General features: G+C 62.2%; 2 protein-coding genes across 2 annotated transcripts in view; one reads left to right on the top strand and one right to left on the bottom strand.

Annotated features, from left to right (window-relative positions):
- LOC117650963 (dipeptidase 1-like) overlaps positions 1-16,850 on the top strand; it is a 44,223-nt gene extending 27,373 nt beyond the window's left edge. Inside the window, exons 4-10 of the mRNA XM_034394639.1 lie at positions 392-542; positions 729-792; positions 1,032-1,208; positions 1,286-1,370; positions 13,973-14,048; positions 14,219-14,357; positions 15,707-16,850. Coding sequence (XP_034250530.1) covers positions 392-542; positions 729-792; positions 1,032-1,208; positions 1,286-1,370; positions 13,973-14,048; positions 14,219-14,357; positions 15,707-15,856 — 842 coding nt within the window. The 3' untranslated portion in view covers positions 15,857-16,850. The remainder of the gene's footprint in view (positions 1-391; positions 543-728; positions 793-1,031; positions 1,209-1,285; positions 1,371-13,972; positions 14,049-14,218; positions 14,358-15,706) is intronic.
- Positions 16,514-27,492, bottom strand: part of LOC117650785 — an 18,729-nt gene continuing 7,750 nt past the window's right edge. Inside the window, exon 5 of the mRNA XM_034394388.1 lies at positions 16,514-16,642. Within this exon, the coding sequence (XP_034250279.1) occupies positions 16,514-16,642 (129 nt within the window). The remainder of the gene's footprint in view (positions 16,643-27,492) is intronic.

Below are 27,492 nucleotides of genomic sequence, written 5' to 3'. Positions count from 1 at the left end.
TGGCGGAGGGCCGGCCTAGGGCTGGCCGTCCAAGGCACGGCCAAGGCACGGCCAAGGGAAGGCCCAGGGATGCGCGCGGCCGACCGACGGGGGTGATGGATCGTGGGCCCGCCCTGTGTTGTCCACCCTGCGCCCTTCGAGGGTGGCCGAGGGCGGCCGAGGGTGGCCGAGGGTGGCCGAGGGTGGCCGAGGGTGGCCGAGGTAGGGCCGGGCGGAACACGGTCTAATCTAGCGAGGGCGGCCACCCCGGGCAGGGCGCGGCGCGGCAGGCACGGCGTTAGCACCCCTGTCTCCACACACTCCGGACCGTGCGTGCCGCTTGCCGCCTGGCCTGCGGGTGGCGGGTGCGACGACACCGGGCGACAACTACAACGAGAGTCTTTTGTTGCAGAGATCGTGGGCGCGCACAAGGACGGCCTGATCGCGTCGCTGATTGGCGTCGAGGGCGGCCACTCGCTGGGCTCCTCCCTGGCCGTGCTCCGCGCCCTCTACGACCTCGGCGTGCGCTACCTCACGCTCACGCACACCTGCGACACGCCCTGGTAAGACACGTCCTGCTTCCCCAGACACGGCCTCGGCTGAATGACACTGCCGGTGGATTTCCGCTCAGGCTGTGTTTCAGTCGAGGACCAAACTTGTCCGTGTCATCTCCACCTGGTATTTTTGTCCGCCGCACGTGCGCGTGCGTGCGTCCGCCAGTGCTTCATGCGCTCGTTCGCCTGTTCCAGGTCGGAGACGACCTCCCCGCAAACCTCGGCCGCCAGAACCAAGGGACTCACCGAGTTTGGCAAAGTAAGTTAGAGTGCGTTGCGCAGATTTTTTTTTCCCTCGGCGCTTTTGCCGGACCGGGGCCAAATGCGCGCGGTGAATAACACGGCACGGGGAGTTTTAACAGGCCTCTATGTGCGTGAGTGTGTGTGTGTGTGGGGGGGGGGGGGCTCTACGAGTCGCGCATGCCTGCGAGGAAACTTTTTGCTACCTCACAATTAGAGGGCCCTTCCTTTTTTTGCTGACTGCTTGGTGTGCCGCAGCTCGTGGTCAAAGAGATGAACCGCCTGGGCATGATGGTGGACCTGTCGCACACGTCCGTGCGCACCATGCGCGACGCGCTGGCCGTGTCCAGGGCGCCCGTCATCTTCAGCCACTCCTCCGCCCTGTCGGTTTGCAACTCCTCCCGCAACGTCCCCGACGACGTCCTCGACAAAGTGGTGCGTACCAGTGTGCCCGATAGGCCGCCGCGCGGCTCCGAAGCGTCGCCGCTGACGTCATGGCGTTGCTGTTGCAGAAAGCGAACGGCGGCATCGTCATGGTCACCTTCTACAACTACTTCGTGACGTGCGGCGAGGTGGCGCGCGTGGCGGACGTGGCAGGTGAGCTTGTGAAGCGGCTTTGCAGTGCTTTGCAGTGCTTTGCAGTGCTTTGCAGTGTTTTGCAGTGCTTTGCAGTGCTTTGCAGTGGCGGCGACCTTGTCGGCTGCCCTTTCGGGTTGCCTTATCAGCCAACTTTTTTTTTCGTTTTCACTCCCTTCTCTCTCTCCCGCTTCCCCCCGTTTTCTGCTGGAGTTGCCTCCACCGCACTGTTGCCTCCAGCATTCCAGTGCGCCGTCATATCAGAAGGGCTGCCCGTCCCTCCCCGGACGCCGAGGCCGCGGCCCCCTCCCGGCCCCCTCCCGGCCCCCTCCCCGGCCCTCGCAGCGGCCCGGGGGGCCTCCTTAATAAGAGTCTAAAAGGGGTCCGCTCTTTCGGCCACCTCTCCGGCCACCTCGCCGGCCGCACCGCATCGCACCGCGCGGCGCCGCAACGCGCACCACCCGAAAACAACCCCAACCCCGACCCCGACCAGCGTGCGGGAATTCGGACGCCTGAATGACCTGGAAAAGGAAATAAAGAGAGCTTGGGCGGTTCAATTTGAACGGGCCAAGCTGCACCGCAGCGGCCCCTTTCAAAGGAATACAAATAATGCTAACAACCCGAGAGACTATTTCCGACATTCTTTTGCGTTTCCGGCGGTGCTGGTGTGAAACCGAAGTCCAATTGGAACGGGTCGAGCGAAGCGTGACTGTACCGCGCCGCGCCCTTTCGAGCGAACGCCAAAAAGCCAAAGGGCTCAGTGACGTTGTTTTCGACGGTCGTTATTCCGCGTTTTGCTGGCGGTGGGAACAGCTTGATTGGCGAGTTTATCGTGGGTTTTTGGCGCGGCGGGAGGGCGCCCACAAAGGGGCTGCAAGTCACGGCGTGGGCCGCCTCGCTCGCCTCGCCGGCCTCCATCCGTTCGACATGCCCTAATTGCCCTTTGAACACTCACTCCATGCTTTATCCCGGCCCAATAAACTTTCCGGGCCAACTGTTTCTTCGCACGCCTCGCCTCACCGCGTCGTCTAGTTGAACTCGACGAACCCCACGGCCGCGGCTCCCATTCCCCCGAAGCTGCTCGCCCGGCCCGAGAGGAAAGCTGGGTCGAAATATGAAAAATAAAATCCCTCGGCTGCGCGCGCTGCGGTGGCGGTGGCGCAGGCAGCGAGGTCAGCTTGCGTATCTCTGCAGCTGTGCCGCCTGGCCCGCTTGGGGTCAGGGTTCGGGTCGGGACGGGGTCAGGCTGGGGTCGAAAGGATGCACCGACCTGCGTCAGTACCGTCAATGCAAAGGAAACACTTCGCACCACGTAGTCTGGCTCACCGCGGAGAACGACCATTTCTAATCAGACGTGTCAACCGGCCGGCTGGCCGTGGCTGGCCGGCATCTCTCTCGCACTCACACTGCCATATGGGAGGAACAAAGGACAGTCAGCCCGTGCGGCCGAGGCAGTGCAGCGCTGGGTCGTGTCACACCTTCGCCGCCTCACTCATTCCATCTCCTATCTCCCTTCTTTGCCTTTCTGTCTGTCTCTCTCTCTCTGTGCGGCCCCCAAGCCATGCTCACCCCTGGTACAGAGTATTCCTGATGTCGCACGACAACCTACGCCCTTCTGACGTCAGACAGACTATTTCTGATTGATGACCTGCATAAATGAGATGTGCTATTGTGGGCAGCTTGGTCGCTCACCGCCTCGGGAATGTCAAGCGATGTCAAGGAGAGGCTGTCGGCGAGGCCGCGGCCGGGCTGCGCTAGGCGGGCGTTGGCGGTCAGCCCGACGTGGCCGAGGCCGGGCTGCGCTAGGCGGGCGTTGGCGGTCAGCCCGACGTGGCCGAGGCCGTGCTGCGCTAGGCGGGCGTTGGCGGTCAGCCCGACGTGGCCGAGGCCGGCCTGCACTAGGCGGGCGTTGGCGGTCAGCCCGACGTGGCCGAGGCCGGCCTGCGCTAGGCGGGCGTTGGCGGTCAGCCCGACGTGGCCGAGGCCGTGCTGCGCTAGACGGGCGTTGGCGGGCAGCCCGACGTGGCGAGGCCCTCGCCGAGGCCGTGCCATGGCAGCGGGGCCGTCACGTCCCACAGCGCGCAACACATTCTTTGGCGATGAGGACACGGCCGATTAAGCGCGGCGCAGCGAGATGCGGTAAAATAAATAAAAGGAAAGGAGAAGGAGAATGGGGCGGGGTGGGGCGGGGCGAGGCGGGGTGGGGTGATCGTAAAGTTGCAGGATGGCGGACGGGAAACTCCTGCGGCGACGTGACTCCGGAGTGAAGGAAGCGGCAATAAATTGATATTTCCTCCATGCGTGCCCCATCGCGGCCTGCCTGCCTGCCTGCCTGCCCGGCTGCCCATTTGGCGCGCCGAGACCGACATTACCCGATGCAGGCCCGTATACACACTTTGCTAAATGGGCGAGAGGCCGCTAAACACTTGATGGCCGCGGTCTCGGCCCGTTTCGCCCTCCGCCGCGTTCGCGTTCGGCGCGCCGAGGAGTGTGGCCGCAACTTCTTGCCTGGCTGCGGCGGCGCCGTCGTCGCCCTCCAGGCCTCGCCCCGGGCCGAGCTCGCCGAGCTGGGCGTACCGCGGCAACTTCGCACGCTGCGCAGCCCCCGGCCCGGCCTGACGCGGCCGCAGGGGAGGCCAGTTTGGTGGCCAACAAGCAGGCAGCGCGGCGGGAGGGTGGCAGGGCAGGCGGGGCGAGGCTGGGCTGTGCCTTGGCGGTGCCAGGGCGTTACGGCAGCAAACTTGCGAGGAGTGCGAGCCAGAACGCCGCGGGGGGCGGGGCCGGGCGGGGCCGGGCGGGGCCGGGCAGGAAACAGCCCAATTGTTGTGGCCAAACTTAACTTGGAAGTATCATTAGCCCGATTCTCCCCGCGTGACTTATATATTCTAGTTAAAAATAAACGGTAGTTAGCCGGAAAACGCGCGCGCTGTCAGGGAACAGGCCGCGGGCTGTGGCTCTCTGTGGCGGTGGTATTTCCGTCCCCGGCACGGACTGGAGAGGCAGGCATCCCATGGATATTGGATGACCTGCCCCATGTTCTGGTCGAGGCCGACCGCGGCAGACGTCGGGCTGCACCGAGGGCTGCGCCGCAGACAGGTGATGCCGAACACGCCGCTAAGTTCCCGAAGAATTCGTTGGCCGCAGAAATTCCACGGAAAATCCAATTCCCCTCAGCGTCCGGGCATGCAGGCGAGAGGCGCGGGGTTTCTAGTGAGAGCGGCGAGAGCGAGCGAGAGTCGTGGGCGAGAGGCAGAGACGCTCTCATCCCGGACTCATCCCCCACTGCTTTCTCTTCGTGCTGCTTCGCCAGAATGTCAAACCCCCGCCGCCGCGCGGAGAGCCCATCTCGAGATTGTTTTTCGTGACTGCACCGCGTCGGGGCTGGGCTGGGCTGGGCCGGGCCCCGGGCGCCGCGTCGTCTGCCGCGGGCCGTCACGCTCGCGGTAACGTCGTTGGAGCGCGCCAACACGAAGACGCCGGGCCGCGTCTGCAATCCGCACCGAGACCCCTTTCGGCAAACTCCTCCATCATCACTGCCTGGATCTCGCTGCGGCGCAAGACCACCTCGCAGTATCGAAGGCCGGCGACAAAAGGACGCCGTCATCATGCCCCCCGGGCCGCGCCGCCACCGCCCAGCCGCCCACGCAGCGCGGGCAGTGAGACTGAGGGGGACGAGGCTGAGGGCGTTGGCAGAGCCGCGAATTCACTGCTGCGAACAAAGGCGAAAATGGCGAACAAAAGAGGACAAAAGGAGGGATCGTGCTCCTCGAACCCTTCGCGCGCCGCCGCATCGCCGCGCCGCCGTCCGCCCAGCCCCGCGGCAGCCCCGCCGAACATCCCCAGCCTCAAGACGCGTAAAAAGGACATCCCCACACCCTTTCCATGTCGGCCTCCAAATAGTTATCCCCGCAACAATCGAAGCGGCTTCCGGGGCTGCCGGGTCCTGGCCGGGTCGCGCAGGCTGGCGGCCCCTCGGGCAGCCCTGCAACCCTTCCAGCAGAGCAGCCCCCCAGCACTCCGCCGCTTCGCCTCGCCGCCGCCCTTTCTGGATCCGCGACAGGGAAGCAACGGTCGCCTCGCGCGCCAGAGCATGGCTCTGCGGGAAACTTGCCAAGAGACGCCAGCATGATCCGCAGCGCAGCACAGCGCAGCGCGCCCCACAGGGTGTTCCACGAACCATGCCTCGACATAATGCTGGTACCGGCTGGTTAGCAAGAAGCGACTAGGTCGTCTGCCAGACGACGTCTTGGGTGGACCGCAACGCGCTGGTTCCCATTCCGGGCCACTCTGTCTCTCGGCCTGGTGTCCCTCTCGCCAGTCGCCCGCCTCGCCGCTGCGTCCCTGATCACCTCCGCCGGTTTTGCGGCTTCGGGAGGACCAGACCGCCAAAGGTGCTGCAGTGCGGCGGAGCGGAGGGGACGGCCGTCGCGGTATGCCCTTCCTTTCAGCCCGCCAGTCCTTTGGCACTTCGGCGCGAATTGGACGGCGGGATGCTGCACAGTGGACCAGAAGACCGGTGGAGCGGCCTAAATTCTAGACGCGTTTTGAACTCCAGAGTCACTAACTGGGGCTCGAACCAAACGTGTGACCCCACCAATGGATTGCTCTCCGAACGAGTTCGGTTCGAGTCCTGTTTAGTGACTCTAGAGCTCAAAACGCGTCTAGGATTTTGGCCGCCCCACCGGTCTTCTGGTCCATTGTGTGCTGCGCGGCATCCTGGAGAATCACCGGGACTTGGAGGCGCCTCGCACGGACGGACAGACAGACGGACAGACGGACAAACAGGCAGACAGGCAGACACGCAGTCCCCGCGGACGGCCTGGCAACAGGTGTGTCACAGTCAAAGCACCGTGATGAGGGGGTCATGAGAGTGCACACTGCCGGGGTCGCCCCGGGGCATAGCGCCGGGCAGCGCCACAGATCCTTTGTGTACACGCGGAGCGGGCGGAGCAGGCGCGCGGGGGCGGTGAAACACGTGAGAGGACACGCGAGGGATTTCATCACGACGGTCTGTCCTTTGTTCCGTTTTTTCCCCGTGCGACTCTGCGACACAGGCGGCACCCACTTCATCCTCCCCAGCACCTGCATGCTCCTTGGCGGCGCGCCCTGCCCTGCCCCGCCTGCCCTGCCGTGCCGGCCCATTTCTCATCCGTCCAGTTAGGGTAAAGCTACACCGCCAGAACCCCCTGACTGTTATTTTTTCAGGCCAGCTCTTTCTTACCCGGGGACGGGGCGATCTGCACAAGAAACACGTCCAGATCCGAGTAGACTAGAACGTACTACTACGGCAATTAACCTCATCCTAATCACATTTGTGATGAGCGAGGCCTATTTTATAGAGACAGCAAAACGACGGGCGACGAAAAAAGTCTATTTTTTATATAATTGCAGCCATGTAGATGGATAATGATGCGCAGATGTGATCCAGGAAGCGGAAGAAGGGAATAACTTGACTTATCCCCAAATTGAGTTTTTATTTTATTATTGTGCCTTAGAATGGTTTACATCATTAAACCAAATTATTTGACTGAATTCCAAGCAGTTTAGGAGAAAATCCACTTGGAAAAAGGGTATAACACAACTTAACCCCTTTTACAGTCTAAATTTCATTGGAAAATGGAGATAACTCAACCTTAGTCTACATGAGTCCGTTTGACAAATTGGCAAAAGGATATAACTCAACTTGTGTTTTTATGAATCTAGTGTAAAAAGAATCAACCCAACTTAACCCCCCCTTAATTTTCAATTTCAATTTGGAAAAAAGAGCTAAGTCCAAAAAATACACCAGAGTAACATACACTAGGCAGACAATTGTTCCACTTGACTTGTCTCCAAATTCCTCTTTGTTTAGGAAATATAAGGTGAGCTGACTCTGTTTTCCATTTCAACGGAAAGCGATAAGTCGCAGAAATCCTCTACGGAGTGACCTTACACTTTTGATTTTTTTCCAAAATTTTACTAATGCTTTTTGAAATTATTAACATTTGCAACATTCATTTGTTTTGTTTTACTTTTCCCTGAGAACAGTTTTTTGTTTCTCCTGAAAAATGGCCAAAATTGAGTTATCCCCTTCTTCCGCTTCCTGGATCATGTAATTCTGATGTTTCAGAGGTGTAATGCCGTAGAAGTACGCCCTCGCCTACTCCTTGTTCGAGGTGATGGAGGTGCGGCCCCAGCTCCGCCAACCCCCGGCTCCGACTTGCATTACCGGAATGAGGTCCAGCTGCACTCCGTCTTGTGCGCGTGTCTCGCGTTGTGCTTTATTTGTTTTGTCCTCGTGTGCGGTCTCATTAGAGCATTTCCATGGCACTGCAAGGCCGGGCCAGGCCAGGCTGGCGCGGCCCGCCCCTCGCTGAGACTCCCTTTAGAGACGCGTCGAGGACGTCCTAATGAACGGCCGCGTTTGCATGAGTAAACTCCAACAGACCGCCGCGGCGCCGCGCCACTCCGAGGCCCTAGCGGCGCCGCCTTCCCCGCCCCGCCCCACCCCGCCCCACGCCGTGCGACGCGACTCAAGGGCCGGTAAACAATGGCCGGCCGGGCCCCGGGCCCCTACCCCCCTGGCTATCCTGGCCACCTTGGCCGCCCTGGTGGAGCACAGCGCAGCCACAGCCACGGCACCAACAATTTTTCATGACCGAACCGCTGCCGCAAGCTAAGTTAGTTGGGCGGCCTTTTGCGTGGGCTCAGTGGCAACGCAAACTTGGCGCGCTGACCTGTTTGCGCCTTAATTCGCTCAACGGGTCGTGGCGGGGTGGGGCGGGTCGGGCGGGGTGGGTAGCACCTCCGGGGACTGCAACCGCCTGGAGGGAGAGCAAGTCGGGCGGGTGGTGCGCGGCCTGAATAATTTTGCAGCAAACTTGGACACGAGTCGGTCGGGAGCAATTAGCTTGTGGCTCGGCTCTCGGCCATGGCTCGGCCCTCTCGGCCCATGGCTCGGCCCTCTCGGCCCATGGCTCGGCCCTCTCGGCCCATGGCTCGGCCCTCTCGGCCCATGGCTCGGCCCTCTCGGCCCATGGCTCGGCCCTCTCGGCCCATGGCTCGGCCCTCTCGGCCCATGGCTCGGCCCTCTCGGCCCATGGCTCGGCCCTCTCGGCCCATGGCTCGGCCCTCTCGGCCCATGGCTCGGCCCTCTCGGCCAATGGCTCGGCCCTCTCGGCCCATGGCTCGGCCCTCTCGGCCCATGGCTCGGCCCTCTCGGCCCATGGCTCGGCCCTCTCGGCCCATGGCTCGGCCCTCGGCCCCGGAAGTGTCGGGCAGGGCGACGCGGCCCGACGCGGCGACGCTCCCCGTACTGAGGCAGGTCGACCTGCTCCCTTCCGTCGACCACAGCCGTCACCCCGTTGTCCGAGCGGGACAAGCGGCACAAGCAGGAAGGCCTCGCGCAGCGCTGCGCAGCGCTGTCTTAAAAGGGGCCAAAAATGGGCGGGTGGCTTCGGCCTTGCTCGCCTTGCTCGGCCCACTGGCCCGGCCCCGGCCGGCCTGCTGACGAGGGCGTGCTCGCCAGACACGTCACGTTCGCCGCTTCGCCGCAGCATCAGCTGTTTCGCCGCTTGAGCTGGCCAACGACGTCTGACGTGGAGGGGATGGGGGATGCTGCAGGGGCGGCGGTGCCTGCGCGGCGCGGCGGGGGAGGAAACGGCGCCGCAGACACTTCTTGATCGCGAGCCGACCGACGTCGACACTGGTCGCCACCGAGCAGCGTAATGAATTGTTGTTGGTTTGCCGTCGTGTCTTTCTACCCGCGCGGCGTGCCGACAAGCTGCCGACCGCAGCGCTGGGTCATACCCGACTGCGCGGTGGCCTCACAAAGCCCTGACGGCGCGGCCTGGCGTGCCTCACCTGGCTTGCCCACTGCAATCAGACCGGCACGCCGGTCTATTGCAGTTGGTGTGGGATGAGATGGAGCGTTGGCGTGCTGCCGGGCAGAGCGGACTCGGGCAGACATGTAGTACAGTAGAGTACGCCCACCGCGGTGCCCACACTGCGTCACTGCGTCCGCCCACACTGTCTCACTCGAGGGGGGGAGCAGCTAAAGAGCCTACGGTATGCTGTAGGCTCTTTAGGAGCAGCTTCCCACATTCGTCGTTCAAAATTTGACCACATTCCACATTTAGGTGGCAAAAACGCCTGTAAGTAGGCAACATGTGTGGCAAAAACGCCAGAAATCTTGCACATTCTTGCACATTCACACAATCATTGTATACACAAAATTTTACAGGGGTAATACCTCGGTCTCACTGCGTTGAGGAAGTTCTAAGCCGCCACTGTTATTCAGTCTTTGGCCCACCTTCGGCGACACAGATGGAAGTAATCTTTTGCTATTTTGGCTATTTTTTCGTGCACTAAGATTTGCATTGCTACTAAGTACGGATCTATACACAGACTAGTGAATAACAAAGAGTACGTGCGACTTTGTGGGATAATAGAACAATTATCGCTTTTCGAGGAGTATTGCCGCAAAAGGTTGTCCGACCGGCAACGTGTAGAAGTCGTGGATCGGGCTGACTTTCAGCGGCTATTGCGTCCAATCCATGGCGAGAAATCGTACACCCTCTCGCGCAGTGTGCTGCGCGGGGCTGCGTGGCCCGCAGGAAGCGGAGCGCGCGAAGCAGGTGCCGCCGTCTGCGTCTCGCCGTCTCGCTCGCAGCCTCGCCTCGCCCCGAGAGAAAGTCGCGGCCAACGTTTCCGGCAAGGAAGTCGGCGCCAGAGTTTCTCGGGGGACGGGGATGGAATGGTGGCCGCGAAGGTCTTGCAGGCTTGCTATCCTTTTCCTTTCAAGGAATGCAGGGCTTTCTGAAGGCTTATTGCCGGTGGAACGCGGCGAGAGCTTCCTTTACCATTTCCTGCGAGGAATGCTGAGTGCTTTCTGAAGTCTGGAGGCTTGCCTTGCCTTGCCGCTGCAGGTCGACCATCCGGAGGCTGCCTGTCGGCTGGCGGGCTGGCTGGCTGGCTGGCTGGCTGAGTGATTCCACCGACTGCGGGAAGGCCTGCCGCCTCCCTGTACGAGAGAGACAGGCCGATACCTCCCCATGAGTGGGAGAGAGACAGCGGGTAGGCGGTAGGCCCATGGGTAGGCCTCCCGGGCCTCCCCGCAGTGCCCGGAATCACTCTGCTGGCTGGCTGGCAGGCCGTCTGGCTGGCTGGAGGCTGGCTGGCTGGCTGGCTGGCTGGCTGGCTGGCTGGCTGGCTGGCTGGCTGGCTGGCTGGCAGGCTGGCTGGCTGGCTGGCTGGCTGGCAGGCTGGCTGGCTGGCTGGCTGGCTGGCTGGCTGGCAGGCTGGCTGGCTGGCTGGCTGGCTGGCTGGCTGGCTGGCAGGCTGGCTGGCTGGCTGGCTGGCTGGCTGGCTGGCTGGCTGGCTGGCGGATGGTTAGGCTAGCGCCATACGTCTTCCTTCATCCCCCAGGTCCTTCGGTTTTCCTCCGCCCCGAATTTGTTTCGGATCCGTCACTGGCGACACGTTTCGCGGAGTGGCTCCCAGGTCGTCTTGCCTGCGAGTGTCTGTACTTGCAGGCGGTCTCATGTCGGCGTGCCCGTGTCCCCCGCGTGCCACGCGCGTGCCGACGTGCTCAGGACAACGTCTCTAACAAGCCGGCAGCGCCCCGGGGCACTGCTGGCTGGGGCACCGCGCGCCCCACCCACAGTGGAGAGGCTTGACTCGACACCGCCAGGGCACGCCACGCCACGCAGGGAGCAAGGGCACTGCGGAATCAAAAGTGCGGCGCGAGGGCCTGGCCGTGCCGCCGGCCTCACCGTTTCGCGCTCCGCCCTGGCCAAGGCCCTGCCGCCTCCTTGCCCTTGGCGCACCGCACCGCAACGCCCCCTTTTATCCCGGCCATAACTCTCGCCTTGACCTCATCTCCCTCGTGCTGATTCCAGCCGTTTCCCTCCGTGACGCATGCAGGCCGCGCTATTGCTGATGCGGCAATGTAGTGCGCTTCGTGCAGGACCATTTGGAATTCTGAACGCGCCGACCGGAGCGGGCCAATGCGCGGTTTCTGCCAGCGCGCCCAGCCAGCAAAAACGGGATTCTATGGAATGCCCCCGCAGGGCTTGCCGCCGCCGGGCCTCCGAATTAGCGGCATGCTGCGGAGGACGCTACCGGCACATACTATCGGGGTATCGGCAGGTCTGCGGGGCTGCCGTGCCCGAGCTTTGGACATCCACCCAGGCCAGGGCCGGCCAGGCCCCCGGCGGGGCCAGAGTCTTGGCCGTGCAAACAAGCCCGGGCTGGTCGGCTCATGCAGGTCGAAAGCCGGGGGCTTAGCGAACACTGTTGGCTATTTGGCCCTGGGGTCTCCGCTGGCTGGGTGGTCCAGGCTGGGCGGCGCGGCTAGCTCTCGGCCTAGGCCGCTTGCACGCGGTCTGAGGCGTCTCAGAGTGCCGTTCCAACTAGTTCACGCAAACTTGGCCGCCTCCAAGCAGCGGGCCGGGCAGGGCGGGCCGGGCAGGGCTCAGTCGGAGGCCCTGCAGTGCCCCAGTGTGGCCCCAGTGCGGCGCACGGAGGACTCGCCCTCGCGCACGCCCCACCTGGGGCACCTGGGGCCAAACTCGGACCCTTTCGGACTCGCGTAAAGCCTCTCGGGACAACAAGCGGAGCCCGGCCCGGAGTGGCGCAGAGCAGCACCGGCCAGGTCTCGGGCCAGGTCTCGGGCCAGGTCTCCAGACCCTCGAGGGTCGACCCCGCTCGGCCGAGCGAGGGGGCGGGGTCAAGAGGGTCGACTTGTTGAGTAAATTGATTTTGATCCCCCCGCTGTGCGATTAGCTCGGGACACGGTAAGAACCGGGCCGCCGACACAAAGCCGGGGTAATTATGTCTCAAATGAGCAAACGAGGGCCTCGCGAGGCGTCGCTGAGTGCAGGGCGGGCAGGGGCGGGCGTGCCCACCGCAACGCACCGCACCACTCCACCGCACCGCGGCACAAGGCTGCTTCCTGGAGCCGCACTCCCCAGAGTTCGGCACCTCTTCCCGAATTCCGTCTCGGATGAAGGAGGATGCTGGAGGATGCCGAGGGATGCCGGTGCCGCTCCATCCGGCGCCTTGTCTCCCCGGCCCCGTCTGAGCCACTTCCGGGGAGCACGGAGCACGGGCGTGCGGCGGATCGGCACAACTTCAGTCCCGGGGCAGAGAGCGGGGCGGAATCTGAACCTGAATGGCAACGTGCGCCGACAAAGGCGCGGACACAAAGGCGAGGCTGGGCACGCCACTAATGAACGGACAGAGACCGCGTGTCCGGCCGGAGCAAACCGCGCCAACACTGCCGTGTCCGGGGCGCACCGTGCCGCCGAATGGGGCGTCGAGGCTGGACCACACTGAAAAATCAAACGTGGTCTAGACCGCACCAAACGTGGCTAAACGTGGTCAAGACCACACCAACTGATGTGGTCAAAATGGCACCCATCTGACCACACCAGTGGTGCAGTCTGGACCACGTTTTGATTTTCAGTGCAGCAGGGCTGGACTTCGGGCTGGACGGACTAGCGAAACTGGCGAGAGGTATCGGACCGGGAAGGATCACTCAAGGAACGCACACCAGGCTACGCTGTCGGTCCGCACCGAGTCCACACTCCATACGGGGATCAAGACTGTGTCTCTGGCAAGGGGGGAGCTGTACTTGAAAGTTCTCCGTGCCTGCGAGTATGTGTGTGTGTGTGTGTGTGCGTTTGAGGGCGCGTGTGTGTGCGTGTCTTTTGTGACGGGCATGAGAGCCAAACGCACCTCCCGTGACCGGGACACGTTGCCGCGTTCCCTCCACTGCAGCTCCCGTTACCTTTGGTGCGAGCGGCGCTGGCGAGTCCCAGGCCCCAGACCGAGGTACTCCCGGCAGCCAGCGTGGGCCAGCGTGGGCCAGCGTCACAAAGGCACAGGGCCGGCAACTGTATTCAAATGCAGGCCCGGAATATTCATCAGGCACCTACAGCTTCGGGGCGCTCTTTTCCCGTGCGGGCCGTGGCTTGCTGGCTTGCCGGTTGCGTGCGAGAATTCAGCGCCGGGCCTTGGCGGGAAATTCATACCGAGCCGTTGAATCAATTATGCCGGGGCGACAATTACGGCGACTTAATGGCTGCGGGGAGCAAAATGATGATCGCTCTTTATGAATGAGTTGGCTGGACGCACGAGGCAGCGCAGCGCCGCCGTGCATGGGATTTTCAGGCGGCGCAGTTGTCGGAAGTGTGTGATCTCGGGGGGAATCGAACGGTTGTAAATCATTAGAACTGGTGCTTATTCTTTTTCACATCTCCTGTGCGATCTCGGGGAGCCTTCCCGTTTTCTTTTCGCCACTTTCTGTTTGAAGGCCATGCGTCGCATCCGTTCCGTGCTACAAGCTCCTATCTTAACTTAATTGGTCAACAACAACAGTCTATCTCTATGCGCTACTATCAACAACATCCTGTCTGTATGCGCTATGGATGGGAGATAGGGTGTTGTTGACGATACCAAGTAGGAGCTTGTTGCACGGATGCGACGCATGGAGCCGACAACGTGTGATTCCGAGGGCCTGAACGGCAGCATGTCGAGTACCCGCGCGCCCGGGGCTATTAAACACTCGCACTCGACACCCCATCGCATTGTCATTTAATTACCTCGTCGGCCCCGCTAATGGAAAACTTTGTTTGTTTCAGCGCACATTAACTACATCCGGAAGAGAATAGGACCCGACCACGTCGGGGTTGGCGGCGACTTTGACGGCGTGAATAAGTGAGTCCAAACTCGCAGCGCAGCACACCGGGAAAAGGGGAGGTGGGGGGGGATGTTTTCCTTCTTGCTCCTCATATTGCCGGCGGCGAACTTCCGTCCGTATTTGCACTGCGGGGGGACAGGCGTCCGCCTCGGCGTCCGCCGCGTGTGCTCACTGTAAGTTGTTGCAGGACGCCGCAGGGGCTGGAGGACGTGTCGCGCTACCCCGACCTGTTTGTGGAGCTGCTGCGCTCCGGCAACTGGACGGGGGCCGATCTGCAGAAGGTGGCGGGCCGCAACCTGCTGCGGGTGCTGCGCCGCGTCGAGAAGGTGAGCTGGGGCCGCCGGGCCCGCCGGGCGCGCCGATGGCTAATTTAAATTGAAAATCGAGGAGGGAGGGGAGGGGAGGGGACGGACGGGTCTCACCGGGCCGGCCTCCCCGGGGCACACTCCGCTCCGCGCAGCTCCGCGCGGATGTGAAGTGGTGTGTGGCGTGGCCCAGCTCGGCCCCGGGGTCTCTGTGGGTAGATCACGCGGGGTGGCGCGGGGCGGGCGGGGCGCGCTGGGGCGGGGCCGAGAGCAATTCATCTTGATCAGCGCGGAGGTGAGGCCGGGGGCCGGTCCGTAAATCAAGCCCACTAATAGACTGGCGGCCGATCCCCGCGCTATCTATACTCATCTGCGGCCCCGCGCCCGGCCAGCAGCCCGAGGCCAGTCCGAGGCCAGTCCGAGGCCAGTCCGAGGCCAGTCCGAGGCCAGTCCGAGGCCAGTCCGAGGCCAGCCCGAGGCCAGCCCGAGGCCAGTCCGAGGCCAGTCCGAGGCCAGTCCGAGGCCAGTCCGAGGCCAGTCCAAGGCCAGTCCGAGGCCAGTCCGAGGCCAGCCCGAGGCCAGTCCGAGGCCAGTCCGAGGCCAGTCCAGGCCAGTCCGAGGCCAGCCGAGGCCAGTCCGAGGCCAGCCCGAGGCCAGTCCGAGGCCAGTCCAAGGCCAGTCCGAGGCCAGTCCGAGGCCAGTCCAAGGCCAGTCCGAGGCCAGCCCGAGGCCAGTCCGAGGCCAGTCCAAGGCCAGTCCGAGGCCAGTCCGAGGCCAGTCCGAGGCCAGCCCGAGGCCAGCCCGAGGCCAGTCCGAGGCCAGTCCGAGGCCAGTCCGAGGCCAGTCCGAGGCCAGTCCGAGGCCAGCCCAAGGCCAGTCCGAGGCCAGCCCGAGGCCAGTCCGAGGCCAGTCCAAGGCCAGTCCGAGGCCAGCCCGAGGCCAGCTGGCGGTTTCACTCTTCGAGCTCTCCCGATGCACTTCTTATCCATTCGTGCCTCCAGTGCCAGGTGGCCGCAGTTCTGGGCGCGTTTTGAGCTAAGCTCGCGAAGATCAAGTTTGTTACTTTGAACGAGAATAGTGGGACGTCTCACTAAGAAGTGGAAGACACTATAAGGAATCTCAAAAACGTGTCCACAGTTTTCCCCATCTAAACTGCTATCCGCCGGCCCACTGTCTCCGTGTACTCCCCCGCGCGCTCGCCCCTCCAAAGGAGGTGCCATGGCACGGCCCGCCGCCCTGGCCGCGTCGCCGTGGCAGTGTCGTCGCCTCGGGGGCCTCACCACTCTTTGTGTCGTCACGAACACTGGGGCCGCGCCGCGGCGAGGGTTCGCTCTGTTCCCGACATGACGGTCTTGCCTCTTCTGCCGCAGGTTCGCGACGAGATGCGCGCCGAGGGCGTGCTGGCCGCCGACGACGTCCTGGAGCCGGTGGACCCCGTGGGGCCCAAGGGCGGCCACGACGGCCGCTGCGTCTTCGACATGTCACTGTTCAGCGACGACGAGAGGGCGCGCGAAATTTAAATCGTTCTCCCTGGTTCTCCCTGCACGCCCCGCCCTTTCCCCCGCCGGTGCTCTTTGACACTTTTGACTGATGCGTTCAATAAGGCCGCGCCCGCGCTTCTACAAGAAGAGGCTTTCAAACAAAATAACTCCGGCGGGCGCGGCGCCGGGACTCCACGACCAGGTGCTGGAACTGACGGCCTCGACTCAGCCTCGACGAATATTCTTCTTTTGGCCTATGGAAATTCGGCATAGCCCGCTGGACGCGACCAACCGCCACTTGTATTGTGTATAGTTCGTTTCCAGAATGTGTGGTTATCTCCTTTTGACTGCTAAATACTTCTTTAGTGGATGTCTGTGTTATCATTTTTCAATTCATTTAGGGACCATTAAAAAATGTTCCGAGAAGGATGCGATGTTGAGGTGACGGTTGTGCCAATATGTGGGGGCGAAAGAGATTCACGATACACCTGGAACATGATCCCCAAACCAACTACTAAGTGTTTATAAGTGTGCTTAGTTAAAGACTAGTTTTCCCATACAGTCGACTATTTCCCTGTAGATTCCATTCGGTCGAAGTTTCATCTTCTCCCCCTCTCCCCTGTACCTACCCTATAATAGCTGCTAACTAATTTGGCATTTCAATCTTCTTATCCTTCTCTGAATAAAATTCTTATTCTATTTTGATATCAAAATATGTGATGTTAATTTTAAGTCAAATGATTCTAGAATTATGTGTATGATCTGCGTTATGTGCCATTCGTTATATCTTACTAATTTTATGTTCTGTTCTTTGTCCTTTGGTTTCTAAAAAAATGTTTATTTTCATCATTAAAAGTACATTTTCTGAACTGAAATTCGAGAAAAAAAAATTACAATCCTAGTATGTAAATTATTTAATTAAGGAGACGCCAACGGCGTTTAACTTTGAATCTGTGTCTGTTCGTTATTGTGTGTGAATGTGAGCGTGGGTGGAACCCTTGCCCTTGCAATATTCAATAAACCCAAAAGTCCACTTGTGTGTTGTGATCTCCGCGACCCCCGCCCCCTGCTACACTGCATTCTATGCATTCTCGAGGAAATTGCTTGCCCCACCGCGGCCGCGCCAAGCCCGCCGCGAAAGCCACGCCAATTCCAGCCGGACGACTTGTTTTGCTGAAGGCGGCACGTCCAGACGTGCCTCTATGAAAAGTCCAACAGGGAGGGGCAGGGAGGCGAACCCAGGACCTCATAAACTTTTATGTCAGAGCGAAGGTACACGCAGCTCTGAGCTATGACGACACGGCGCGCAGTGAGCATGCGCCAAAGGCGAGGCCAAAGGCAGCCAGACACTGGCGATGCTTTGGAAAGGTTACGCCGACCTGGACCCGAGGCTGGGGCTGGGGGGCTCAAGGCTGAGCCGCCGACCCGGTGGAGCATGCCTCGGTTTACAGCGTCAATTTGGGTCAGACTGGACGTAACGGTGCTGTGTCATGCTGTCCCGTGCTGTCCCTCGAGGACAAGGACAGGGGTCAGGCTCTTCGGACGGGTCAAGGAACGAAGCAAAGCTAAGCAAGGCGCAGCAAAGCCAGTGGCCGCACTGACGGCTGACGGCGCCCTGGCCGCCCTGGCCCTCGACAAGAAGGGCACCCTGGCGGCTCCTTGTCGGGGCGCTTGCTGGGCCTGGACGGCCCTGAGGACGCAGGCCAAAGCCCAAGGCGGCCCAAGCCCACAACACCGCGCTCGAACTCATTTTATTTAAAATTCAAATGGATGCGTAAGGCCGTTTGCAAACAGAATTATACATCGGCCCCAGAAGCAGGCAAAAAAGAGAGGATCTTAAAAGGAAAGACAAGAGGACGCTGCTGCCTGTCTTGCGCGCCGGAATAAGACGCGACAAGTGTCGCCTGGAGATCGTCCGCCAGTTCAGCGCGATCGTCCGCCAGTTCAGCGCGTCCTTGGAGGGCCGAGGCGACGCGTGGCGAAGCGTGGCGCTGCAGAGAGAGACAAGTTGCTGAGATATCGTAATAACAGGCGAGATGAAAGAGGAAGGGCTCGCTCGCGTGCCGATGGTTGTTCGGGGAAGAGGTTGAGCGAGGTGGGGCATTTGCATAGAGCGCCCAGCCCCGCCCCGCCCCGCCCCGCCCCGCCCCCGTCCCGCACCCCTCTGCACCTGCACGGCCTTATTAGAATTCCCAGACTATCATCAAGCCGGTGCGACGGACAGCACCGGCGACGGTTCGGTCCGCGGCCCGGAGAGTACACTACCTCTTTTTGCTCCTTTTCGTGCGCTCCTCTTCTCGTCACTGAAATGCGGATGTCTCCTAAAAACACTCGCAGCCTGGAGCAGCCCCGACCAGCCCCCGTCCCGCTCGCCCTGAAGCGGCCCCGCTCCTGGGTAACCCGATAATGCAGTCTGCAGCCAGGGGCGGCCAGGGGCGGCCAGGGGCGGCCAGGGGCACGCACCCGTCCGCCACAGCTTCGGCCGCGGACGGCTTGGCTGACGCGTTTGTTTAATTAAAAGCCCCCTCACGTTGGAGGGGATCGTGGAGGGGCTGCTGGCGGAGTCGGGCGGAGTCGCCCCGGGGGAGCAGGGCGCCGCGCCGCGCCGAGCACACCAGCAACTAGTACTTCTCGGTTATTGGCACGCAGGCATCACGACGAGGCCCTCGAGCCCTGCGAGTGCTTCTCCCGTCCGGGGATCGGACGCGCCAACTACTCAAAACAAATTGCGCCAGGCCGCCTTGCCTCTCACGACTCCGACGGAGGCGGGAAAGGGGGGGGGGAGGTTGATGGCACGACAAAAGTCGGGCCGTTCGGCGGAACTCTTCGCGTCGCCAAATCAAAGTGGCAGCTTCAACACGCTTCACCACGCTTCACCACGCTTCACCCCGCTTCAACTCGCTTCACCCCGCTTCACCCCCTAAGCCGCTTCAACCCTCTTTCACCCGCTTCGCCTCGCTTCGCCCCTCTTCATCCCGCTTGACCACCCCGCTTCACTCCGCTTCACCCCGCTTTACCTCGCTTCACCCCGCTTCACCTCGCTTCACCCTGCTTCAATCCGCTGCAACCCGCTTCACCCCGCTTCACCTCGCTAAGCCGCTTCAACGCTCCTTCACCCGTTTTCCCCGCATCACCCCACTTCACCCCACTTCACCCCTCTTCATCCCGCTTCACCCCGCTTCACTCCGCTTTACCTCGCTTCATCCCGCTTGAACTCTCTTCATCCCGCTTCACTCCGCTTCACCCGCTTCACCCGCTTCACCCCGACTTGCTCCGTTTCACCCAGCCTTCGACTACTGGAATGGAAAGTGCCAATGCGCTGGTAGCGGAACCGCCCGGGCACGCCCCCATCCGGGCAAGCAGCGTCTCCCCGCCTCTCGCCCGCCGTCCAGACAGTCAACACCGAGCTCTCGATTCACCACCCCCACACTCTCATCCACCGAATTCAATCATTTTCTCAATATCTTTGGTAGATTTTAGTATGTCTGCTGACGAATGTAGTTTTGTTGTGTCGAATGTTAGACAAAATTGTCTACACGCTCGGACAAGAATAAGACTGTATAGTTCTCACAGCCCCCGCACCATGACAAAAGCGAGCCAGACTGCTCACGAAAAAAAAACGCACTTCACTAACGACTATGCCTGTGGCCATGGCTTCGAGCCTGGGTAAGCAGCAGCAGCAGTCAAAGGACACCCGTGAATGCCGCACAAAAAAATTAACTTTGTGAAAAACGTAAAGTTTTTCATATTGTGGTAAGCAGGCAATGGGCGAGACGTGCCTACACTGAAAAACCAAACGTGGTCCAGACCGCACCACTGGTGTGGTCAGATGGGTGCCATTTTGACCACAACAAATGGTGTGGTCTAGACCACGTTTGGCCACGTTTGGTGTGGTCTAGACCGTACCCCAAACGCACCAAACGTGGTCTAGACCACACCAACTGATGTGGTCAAAATGGCACCCATTTGACCACACCAGTTGCGGTCTAGACCACGTTTGGTTTTTCAGTGTATGTGCACGCGTCGGCACGCGTGCATCAAACACGCCCGCACGCACAAACACACGAGAGAGCGTACTGTGCGGAGCTCTGGAGCAAGCACTGAAGCGTTCCGATCCGGGCAGCGAAGGGTTTTCGCTGTATTGGCGCTGTCATCCTCATCGGCTGGGCGGGGCTGGGCCCCCCTGTCGGCGGCTGATCATAAGGGAGAGGGAAAAGAGAAACTCGATATCGCTGCCTCTCTCATTTGTCTCTTCTTTTTTCCTCCCCTTCCCCGGGCAGCCCCGTCATCGCGGGAGGCGCACTGCCGCGCGGCCCGTGACTCTGATTGCCGTGTCTGTCTCCCCTTTCTCGCACAAGTCGGCGCGTGATTCGAAGGATTCGCCGTCACCTGCGCGGCCCCAGGTCGGCCCCAGGGCCGGGCGGTGATTGGATTACGGATTGGCAGTGTGGCCGCGCCAGGTCGTCGTCGTTAGCGCCAACACAAAAATCGAAGAAAGCAGATTATTAATAGGAAAAATGAATGGGGGGAAAATCGAGAGCAGTGAAACGTCTAAATTGAATTGGCCGTGCCATTCTCGCGTCTCTCATCCTCCTCGTCTCGCGTCGAGAGTCGCCTCGATTGATTTTTAAAACGGGTCTCTTGCGCTGACGCTATTTTCCACCTCGCCGTCGAGAGCAGGTTGACACTTTCGTATATTGTTTCGTGATTTAGGACCGCAATATTCTTGATTATTTATTAAACAGTCTGCCCAAAGCCACGGAAATCCTAAAACAGTGGACTTTAATCAACTGTCATTGAGTGAATTTATTTTTTCTGTGAATTAAGTCAGAGGGGGGAATGGGGTAAAACGGGAGAGGGGCATAACGCTGGCTGTGGGTGGGTTAATGTCGCGGGGGCTTTCCCGGGTGCGTTTCAGATTAGACTCGTGATAAAGTAGTTTGGATTCAGCGCGGGGCTGCACCGAGGCGGGCCGCAGTCTGGCACGCTGGCCCGGCCAGGCCGACCGCGCTGTGTTGTGCTGCTGTGCGTGCGGGGCCCCGCGGGGGGCGGCGGTGTGGGTCGGGATGGGTGCGGGGCCGTGGGGCCCGCAAAGGACCAGGGACATTTTGGCGCACTCTCATTCCAGGAACGTGACATCACGTTGAAACGAACGTTCGTTTGAGCATTGTGTCACATGCGTTTGAATGTGAACAAGCTAATTTTAGGCGGATTCACGCCAAACGTTCGTTTCAACGTGATGTCACGTTCCTGGGAAGAGAGTGCGGATACTGTTTGAGCTGCGCAATCCTCAAATGCGGACCCACAGGAACCTTCACGAATTTGAGCCAGAATCCCGCCTGAAAGTGCCTCCTCGCGCCACGCTCGCCCCTGGAGAGCGAGCCGCTCTGACAACGCCACAACGGCCGGCGGGAGGGGCGCGTGATTGATTAGATGAAAAATTAGGTTCCACGAGATTGCTTGTTTTATCTTCTGGGGGACTCATCTGGGGCACCCGGCGACGGGCCCACTTCCGGCATGGAGCGGACGGCCGGGCGGCGGGGCGGCAGCAACGGCGGGCAGCTAAAGCATACAGCGGCAGGCCCCAGGGACGGGCCCAAGGGACAGGGGTGGGACGCCACAATAAAGGCTCTGCAAAGGCTTCTCTCGATTACAGTATCGCAAAGACCGCGCGAGAAAAACTTGCCGTGGCCGGCTGCGCCAATACCCCCCCCCCCTTTCCCCTCCCCCCCTTGCGACTCTCTCCCTCACTCACACTCGCCCGGTCTCTGCCCTACTCATCTGTCGGAGTGGCCGGAGGGCGAGAATAACTAAGATTGACACTGGCCGAGTGTCCGTCGAGGAGTCGGGTCGAACAGAGGCCCGCTCTTCGGAATGCGATGCCGGCCTGCAAAAAGAGGAGGTGGGGGAGGCTGCGAAAGAAGGGCTGGCGATTAATTAAAGGGCACGGCATGGCACGGCGTGGCACGCCGCAGAACGGGTTCCCCCGTCCGGACCATGATTAAAGATTAGCTCCTCACGCCGAGGCCAAGGCGGCAGGGCAGGGCACGGCACGGCATGGCACGGCACGGCACTGCGCGTCTCACTAGACTGCGCCACCAGGGTATTAGCCCGGCTCTGTTTTGGCTTGCCGCGCAGAAGACGGAGACAAGGAGACAGGCGGCCGGCATCAAAGAAGTGCTGCTTTAGCATGTAATGAATGCTGCACGACTTATAAGCGCCGCCAAAACCCGAGACGTCTAATTAAAACGGTGCAAAATGAAATGTGAATCATGGCGTGGTGAGGGCCAGGGGAGGGGCAGGGCGGGGTGGGGTGGGGGGAAGATTCCCTTTTCAGTCCGCTGTGCAACACGGAGGGGCCTATACATCGGCAACACGACGCATCACAGTAAAGCAGAGCCGCTCAGAGTTTGGCAGACGCAACAAACTTTGCTCACAATTAGATTCGTGCACTGACAGTTCTCGAACAAGGACTCGATGATGGAACCTATGGCAGCAGGTCCACTCCCTTCGAAAGGCCGGCTCATTGACACACGTCAGTTCGTCAGTTCGGTTCCCGTTTCCCGAATCCGCCCCGCAAAGCAAAAGTGGCAGCTCTGGCGGCGGCTGTCGGAACTACATCGAGCTCCCGCCCGATCCCCAGGGTTGTGCGGGTCTGTGCCGCTACCTGGGCTACCTCATGGCCCCCACCAGCTATCGCTATTTACGTTTTGCATGATTGTGCTGGTTGTAAGCGATAATTTCGTGCAGCTTTTTTTCCGGCTCATCGCCCCCACCACCACGGCTTGTACCCCCTACCACCCGGACCCTTCGAAAAACCCTGGGCACAAGCCGCGACTGTGGTGCCATCTCTCGGTTGCTTTGCGGAGCGAATAGGGCCAACGCGCCCCGAGTAGCGTCCGGCCGGCCCGCCGCCCCCGAGGCCGCCTCACTCGCTGCCTCGCTGCCTCGCTGCCTCGCTGACGCGGCGAGCGCCTGCGAATCGTGGGGTAGGCCAACCAACACGCAGCCGCGCGCTGGGTGCGGGGGGCGGCCTACCTCGCAGGCGGTCATCGGCGCGGGTCATTGCGCCGCCGCCGGTGCACAACCGGGCCGTGTCTCTGTCGCGCCCCGGGGCACACTGCACATCCAAGAGTGGGACAGGCATGCACGAGGGAACGCAGGACAGCAGTGCACTGTGAGTGACCCCGTGAGTGCGACACAGAGCGACGCATCCAGCCTGCTGGCGGTGGTGGCGCGTCGCGCGCGTTGCGTCGGGCGGCAGACAATGGCCGCGAACAAAGCCGCCGAACTGACTAGCCTGCCCGGGGCGCCTCTCCTGTTGCTGCTCGGCCCCCTCATGGCCCTCATGGCCCTCACTCACTCCCTCCATGGCGGCGGGGCGCCTCGGCCGGCCGGCTGAGCGCGGCCGTGAGCGCTCTGTGTTTGCAGGGGGAAACCGCGGGAACTGATCCACTGCACCGACGCGCGGAGGGCGCCGCGCTCCGCCGCTCGGCCCAACTTCCCGTTGAGTGCAGCAGCGGCTTCAGCAGCAGCGCAGACACCGCCAGATCCGCTAATCATCGCGCTTCCCTCGCGGTGGAAACTGCGGTTACTCACATGCGGATAGTATGCAACCTCTCGGCTGTCGCCCAGCAAAAGTAGCGCAGGATTCCGTTGCGCACCAAGTAGTGATGCTGGTAGGGGTAGGTTGGGAAGGAAAAGTACAGGGTAAGAAAAGTTAAACCCTTGTGGATCTGATGTCTCGACCTTTAGCCATCCCTCGACCAGTGATTTCAACTAAACAGGAAATCTGAGTGTGAAAACACTGTTAAATGGATGTCATGGACCGGCGCAGTAGGCCACAAGGGGGGTGTACTTTTCTTACCCTGTACTTTTCTTCCCCAACCTACCCCTAATGCTTGGCACTCGTTTTTGTGACATGAAAGTGTTCCCGATACCTCTCTTTTACGTTGACATGTCCCAGCGACCACTGTTTTCAGCTGATTTCTTTGCTATGCCTTCCACCGGCCCTCTTCGAGCGCCATCGGCCGTGGAATGAACCAGGCTACCACAGGCAACTCAATATCGAAGCGTCCCGTCCCATCGTCCTCATCCATGTTGCATTTTGTCTCCCCACAACATTCCCATCCCCATCTGGCGGGGACGCTGCCACCCGCGACATCTCCAAAGGTCAGCGGAGCGTAAAACAAAGGTCCTGAAAGTAGCAGCATCACACGCCAATTCTGGAAACTTGAATGGGTAAAAATAAAAGTCCTCCGTTCAGTCAGTGTCCTGGCCTTGGTCCGGCTGCCCATGCCCACGCACCGCCCTCGGCCACGGCACTGCCACGGCACGGCCCTTCACCAGGTTATCCGCCGCCGACCCGCCCTTTCCAGGGGAACCGCCTGCAGCGGAGCGGATCGGATTGAAAAATAAATCCTGTCCGATCCGTGGAGCTGGCTGGCCTGCTGTCTTTCCAGCGCCGAGGGCGGACGGGGCGAAGGACACGAAGGGCAAGCGAAGGGCAGGCGAAGGGCAACGAAGGGCGCACGAAGGACAAGCGGAGGACCGGCGAAGAGCAGGGGAGGGGCAGGGGCCCTCGCTGCTGGCCCCGCACACCTCCACTCCACTGATGCGCTATGGCTGCGGCGAGACAGGGCGAGGCCGAGCTGACCCGGGTCGGCGCCAAGCTGGCTGTGATTGTGTTTGCATGACGGGCAGGCCAGGGGCAGGCGGCCGGCCTCGCCTTGGGCCTCGCCTTGGGCCTCGCCTTGGGCCTCGCCTTGGGCCTCGCCTTGGGCCTCGCCTTGGGCCTCGCCTTGGGCCTCGCCTTGGGCCTCGCCTTGGGCCTCGCCTTGGGCCTCGCTTGGCCCTTGGTCGCTGGAGCCTCGCCTTGGGCCTCGCCCTGGGCTCGCTTGGGCCCGCCTGGGCTCGCTGGGCCCGCCTGGGCTCGCCTTGGGCCTCGCCTTGGGCCTCGCCTTGGGCCTCGCCTTGGGCCTCGCCTTGGGCCTCGCCTTGGGCCTCGCCTTGGGCCTCGCCTTGGGCCTCGCCTTGGGCCTCGCGCGCCGCCTGCAGGAGGCCGGCAGCCCCTTGCAGTGGCCTGGCAGGCGTGGACCCTGGCGCCGCGACCCGCGGCCTGCAGAATAACCTCTCTGGCACCAGCAGGGGACGCCGCTCGGTTTTGGGGCTGGGATGTCCGGGATGGCACGAGGCGGCTGCCACACCGTAAGCATTATGAAGGCCCCAGCGTGCCTTGGCCACGGGACCCGCGGGATTTCAAAGGGAAAGGACGTCAGGATTGTTATGTTGTCCCCCCGGGACTGATTACAGAGCCCGAGGGCTGGGCTGCCCGGGCGGGGGCCTCGCGTCCCACCACCACGCCACGCCCCGCCACGCCCCGCCACGCCCCGCCACGCCCCGCCACGCCCCGCCACGCCCCGCCACGCCCCGCCACGCCCCGCCACGCCCCGCCACGCCCCGCCACGCCCCGCCACGCCGCATCCTCCGGCTGGACGCGCTGTCCGAGAGCTGCCCTGCGCCCTGCTTGCCTAATAAGACGGTCAAAGACGGGACGCTGTTGGGGGAGCCCAGCACCGCGGTGACTGCGGAGCGCTGCGGAGGGGAGGACGCATTCCGCCCTGCCGCTCGTCCCCACTGCCACACCGCTGGCCACCTCGCCGCCCGCCGCCCCCCGCCCCGCCGCCCCGCCGCCCCGCCGCCCCGCCGCCCCGCCGCCCCGCCGCCCCGCCGCCCCGCCGCCACGCCGGTCCACACCCACCCGTCCGTCTCCACGACAAAAAGCAAACAACTTGATGGGATGGCTGCGACCGGCACACGGAATGGCTTTGCTGGCCAACGGGGGCCGGCGGGGGCCGGAGCCGACGGGAACGCGGTGAAATGGACAATCCCCTTTCCCCTCTCCGCCTCCCCGTCCACCGCGCGCCGCGCGTCCGCAGTCGACGACGAAACCTTTATCAGGCGGAACTAGGACTTCGGCTTCGAGCAAACAACAGCTTCGCCAGACTGATCGGCCACATCAGGAAGCGCATACTGCACCACCACCACCACGGTCTCTAGGGGCCCGGCGGTGCGCTAGACCCTCGCCGTCGAGCCCCTGACGTGCACACCACCCCGCGACAGCCAGCCCTGCCCCGGCACGCTAATTTGCCTAACGACCTGTTTTTAGTGCATCCGGCGCGCCGCCGACCCGACCCAAGCGGGGCGGAGCGTGGCTGCTTCAGCATGCTCGCCCCGATGCTGCAGTTCGAGAGCGTCGCGCACTGTAGCGCTCGACCAGAGAAAGGCGCATATGACTGAAACATGACCTCCTTCCACCTGCTGCCCTTGCGCTTTGACACGGCGGCAGACTGTCTGCTGGAGCTTCTGCGTCAGAACCTTCTGGATCCACGCCTGTGGCAGTGGTCCGTTCGTGGAGCTTGGAGGCGTGGCGGGGCGTGGCGTGGTGGGGCGTGGCGTGGTGGGGCGTGGCGTGGTGGGGCGTGGCGTGGTGGGGCGTGGCGTGGTGGGGCGTGGCGTGGTGGGGCGTGGCGTGGTGGGGCGTGGCGTGGCGTGGCGGGGCGTGGCGGGGCGTGGCGGGGCGTGGCGGGGCGCGGCGGGGTGTGGCGGGGCGCGGCGGGCTCGCGGGCCTTATGCAACGGCCGCGCCGAGCCGGCTGAGCCAGGCCAAGCTGGCCGAGCCCGCCAAGGCGCTTATCGCAAACAGAATAATGTACGGCCCTACATTTTATTGGCGAGTCCGGGACAACAAGTATCTCGGCATTGGCTCGGCACCAAGTCAGCCGGACCCGCTTCGGCCGCTTCGCTCGCTTCGGCTCGGCTGCGTTCCGCTCCCGGTTTATCCTTCCTAGGTTTTCGCCCGTCGGTCCGAGAGTGCCGCATCCTTCCATTCTCCCGGCTGTCGCCAACAACGGCGCGCCGCCGCGACACGCTCTGGTGCAGTGGAATGGTGGAATAAAACAACGGCGCGCGTCACACGGCATCACGGCGACGCGGCGAGGCGCGATGTCGCCGACCCACCGCGCCCCGCCCCACCCCGCCCCGCCCTTGACCTCACGATACGGCGTTCATACCGGCAGCGCGGCTGGGTGGCTGGGACCGGGGCAACGCACGGGCCGACGACCGCCGCTTTCTGGTCACTCAATCGCCTTGGAGCCTTGGAGCGTGCTCAGCGCGCGGCCGCTCTCGCTCGCTCTCGCTGCAGACATGGTTAATTCCATTGTCGATTCATGCGAGGGCGAATGCGGGCCGATACAGCCTCGCTCCGCTCTGGGCAGCTCGCCAGCTACATTGCTGGAAAAGCCGGGAACGGCCTGGAACGGCCTGGAACGGCCTGGAACGACCCGGAAGCATCTCGACGAGCCGCTCCTCCGGACCCAGGGGCTTCCCGTCGCTCCCGCCCTGTGCGCCCACCCCCTACTGGGCCTCGGCTCCGGCCTCAGCCTCGCCCGCCTCGCTCCGAGAGCCCTCCAGCCGACCGACAAAGCCGCCTGGCGCATTGGGAATCGGCGCAGCCCGGCGCAGCCCGCCGAGTTCGCTAAGACGGGCCGGCCAACAGGTGCGCCCTCCTTCGCTGCAACACTAAACCAGCGAAGGGTGGGTTTGACGTTCGGTGCAGCACTGTGTCCGAGGGGGTAAACACTCCAGTGAACCTTGTACAGACTACTCCCTATTATG

The sequence above is a fragment of the Thrips palmi genome, unplaced genomic scaffold (genome assembly GCF_012932325.1).
Source record: "Thrips palmi isolate BJ-2018 unplaced genomic scaffold, TpBJ-2018v1 HiC_scaffold_5, whole genome shotgun sequence".
NCBI classification, from domain to species: Eukaryota; Metazoa; Arthropoda; class Insecta; order Thysanoptera; family Thripidae; genus Thrips; species Thrips palmi.
Note: the sequence above shows the minus strand (reverse complement) of the source record. Positions and strands in the feature narration are given on the sequence as shown.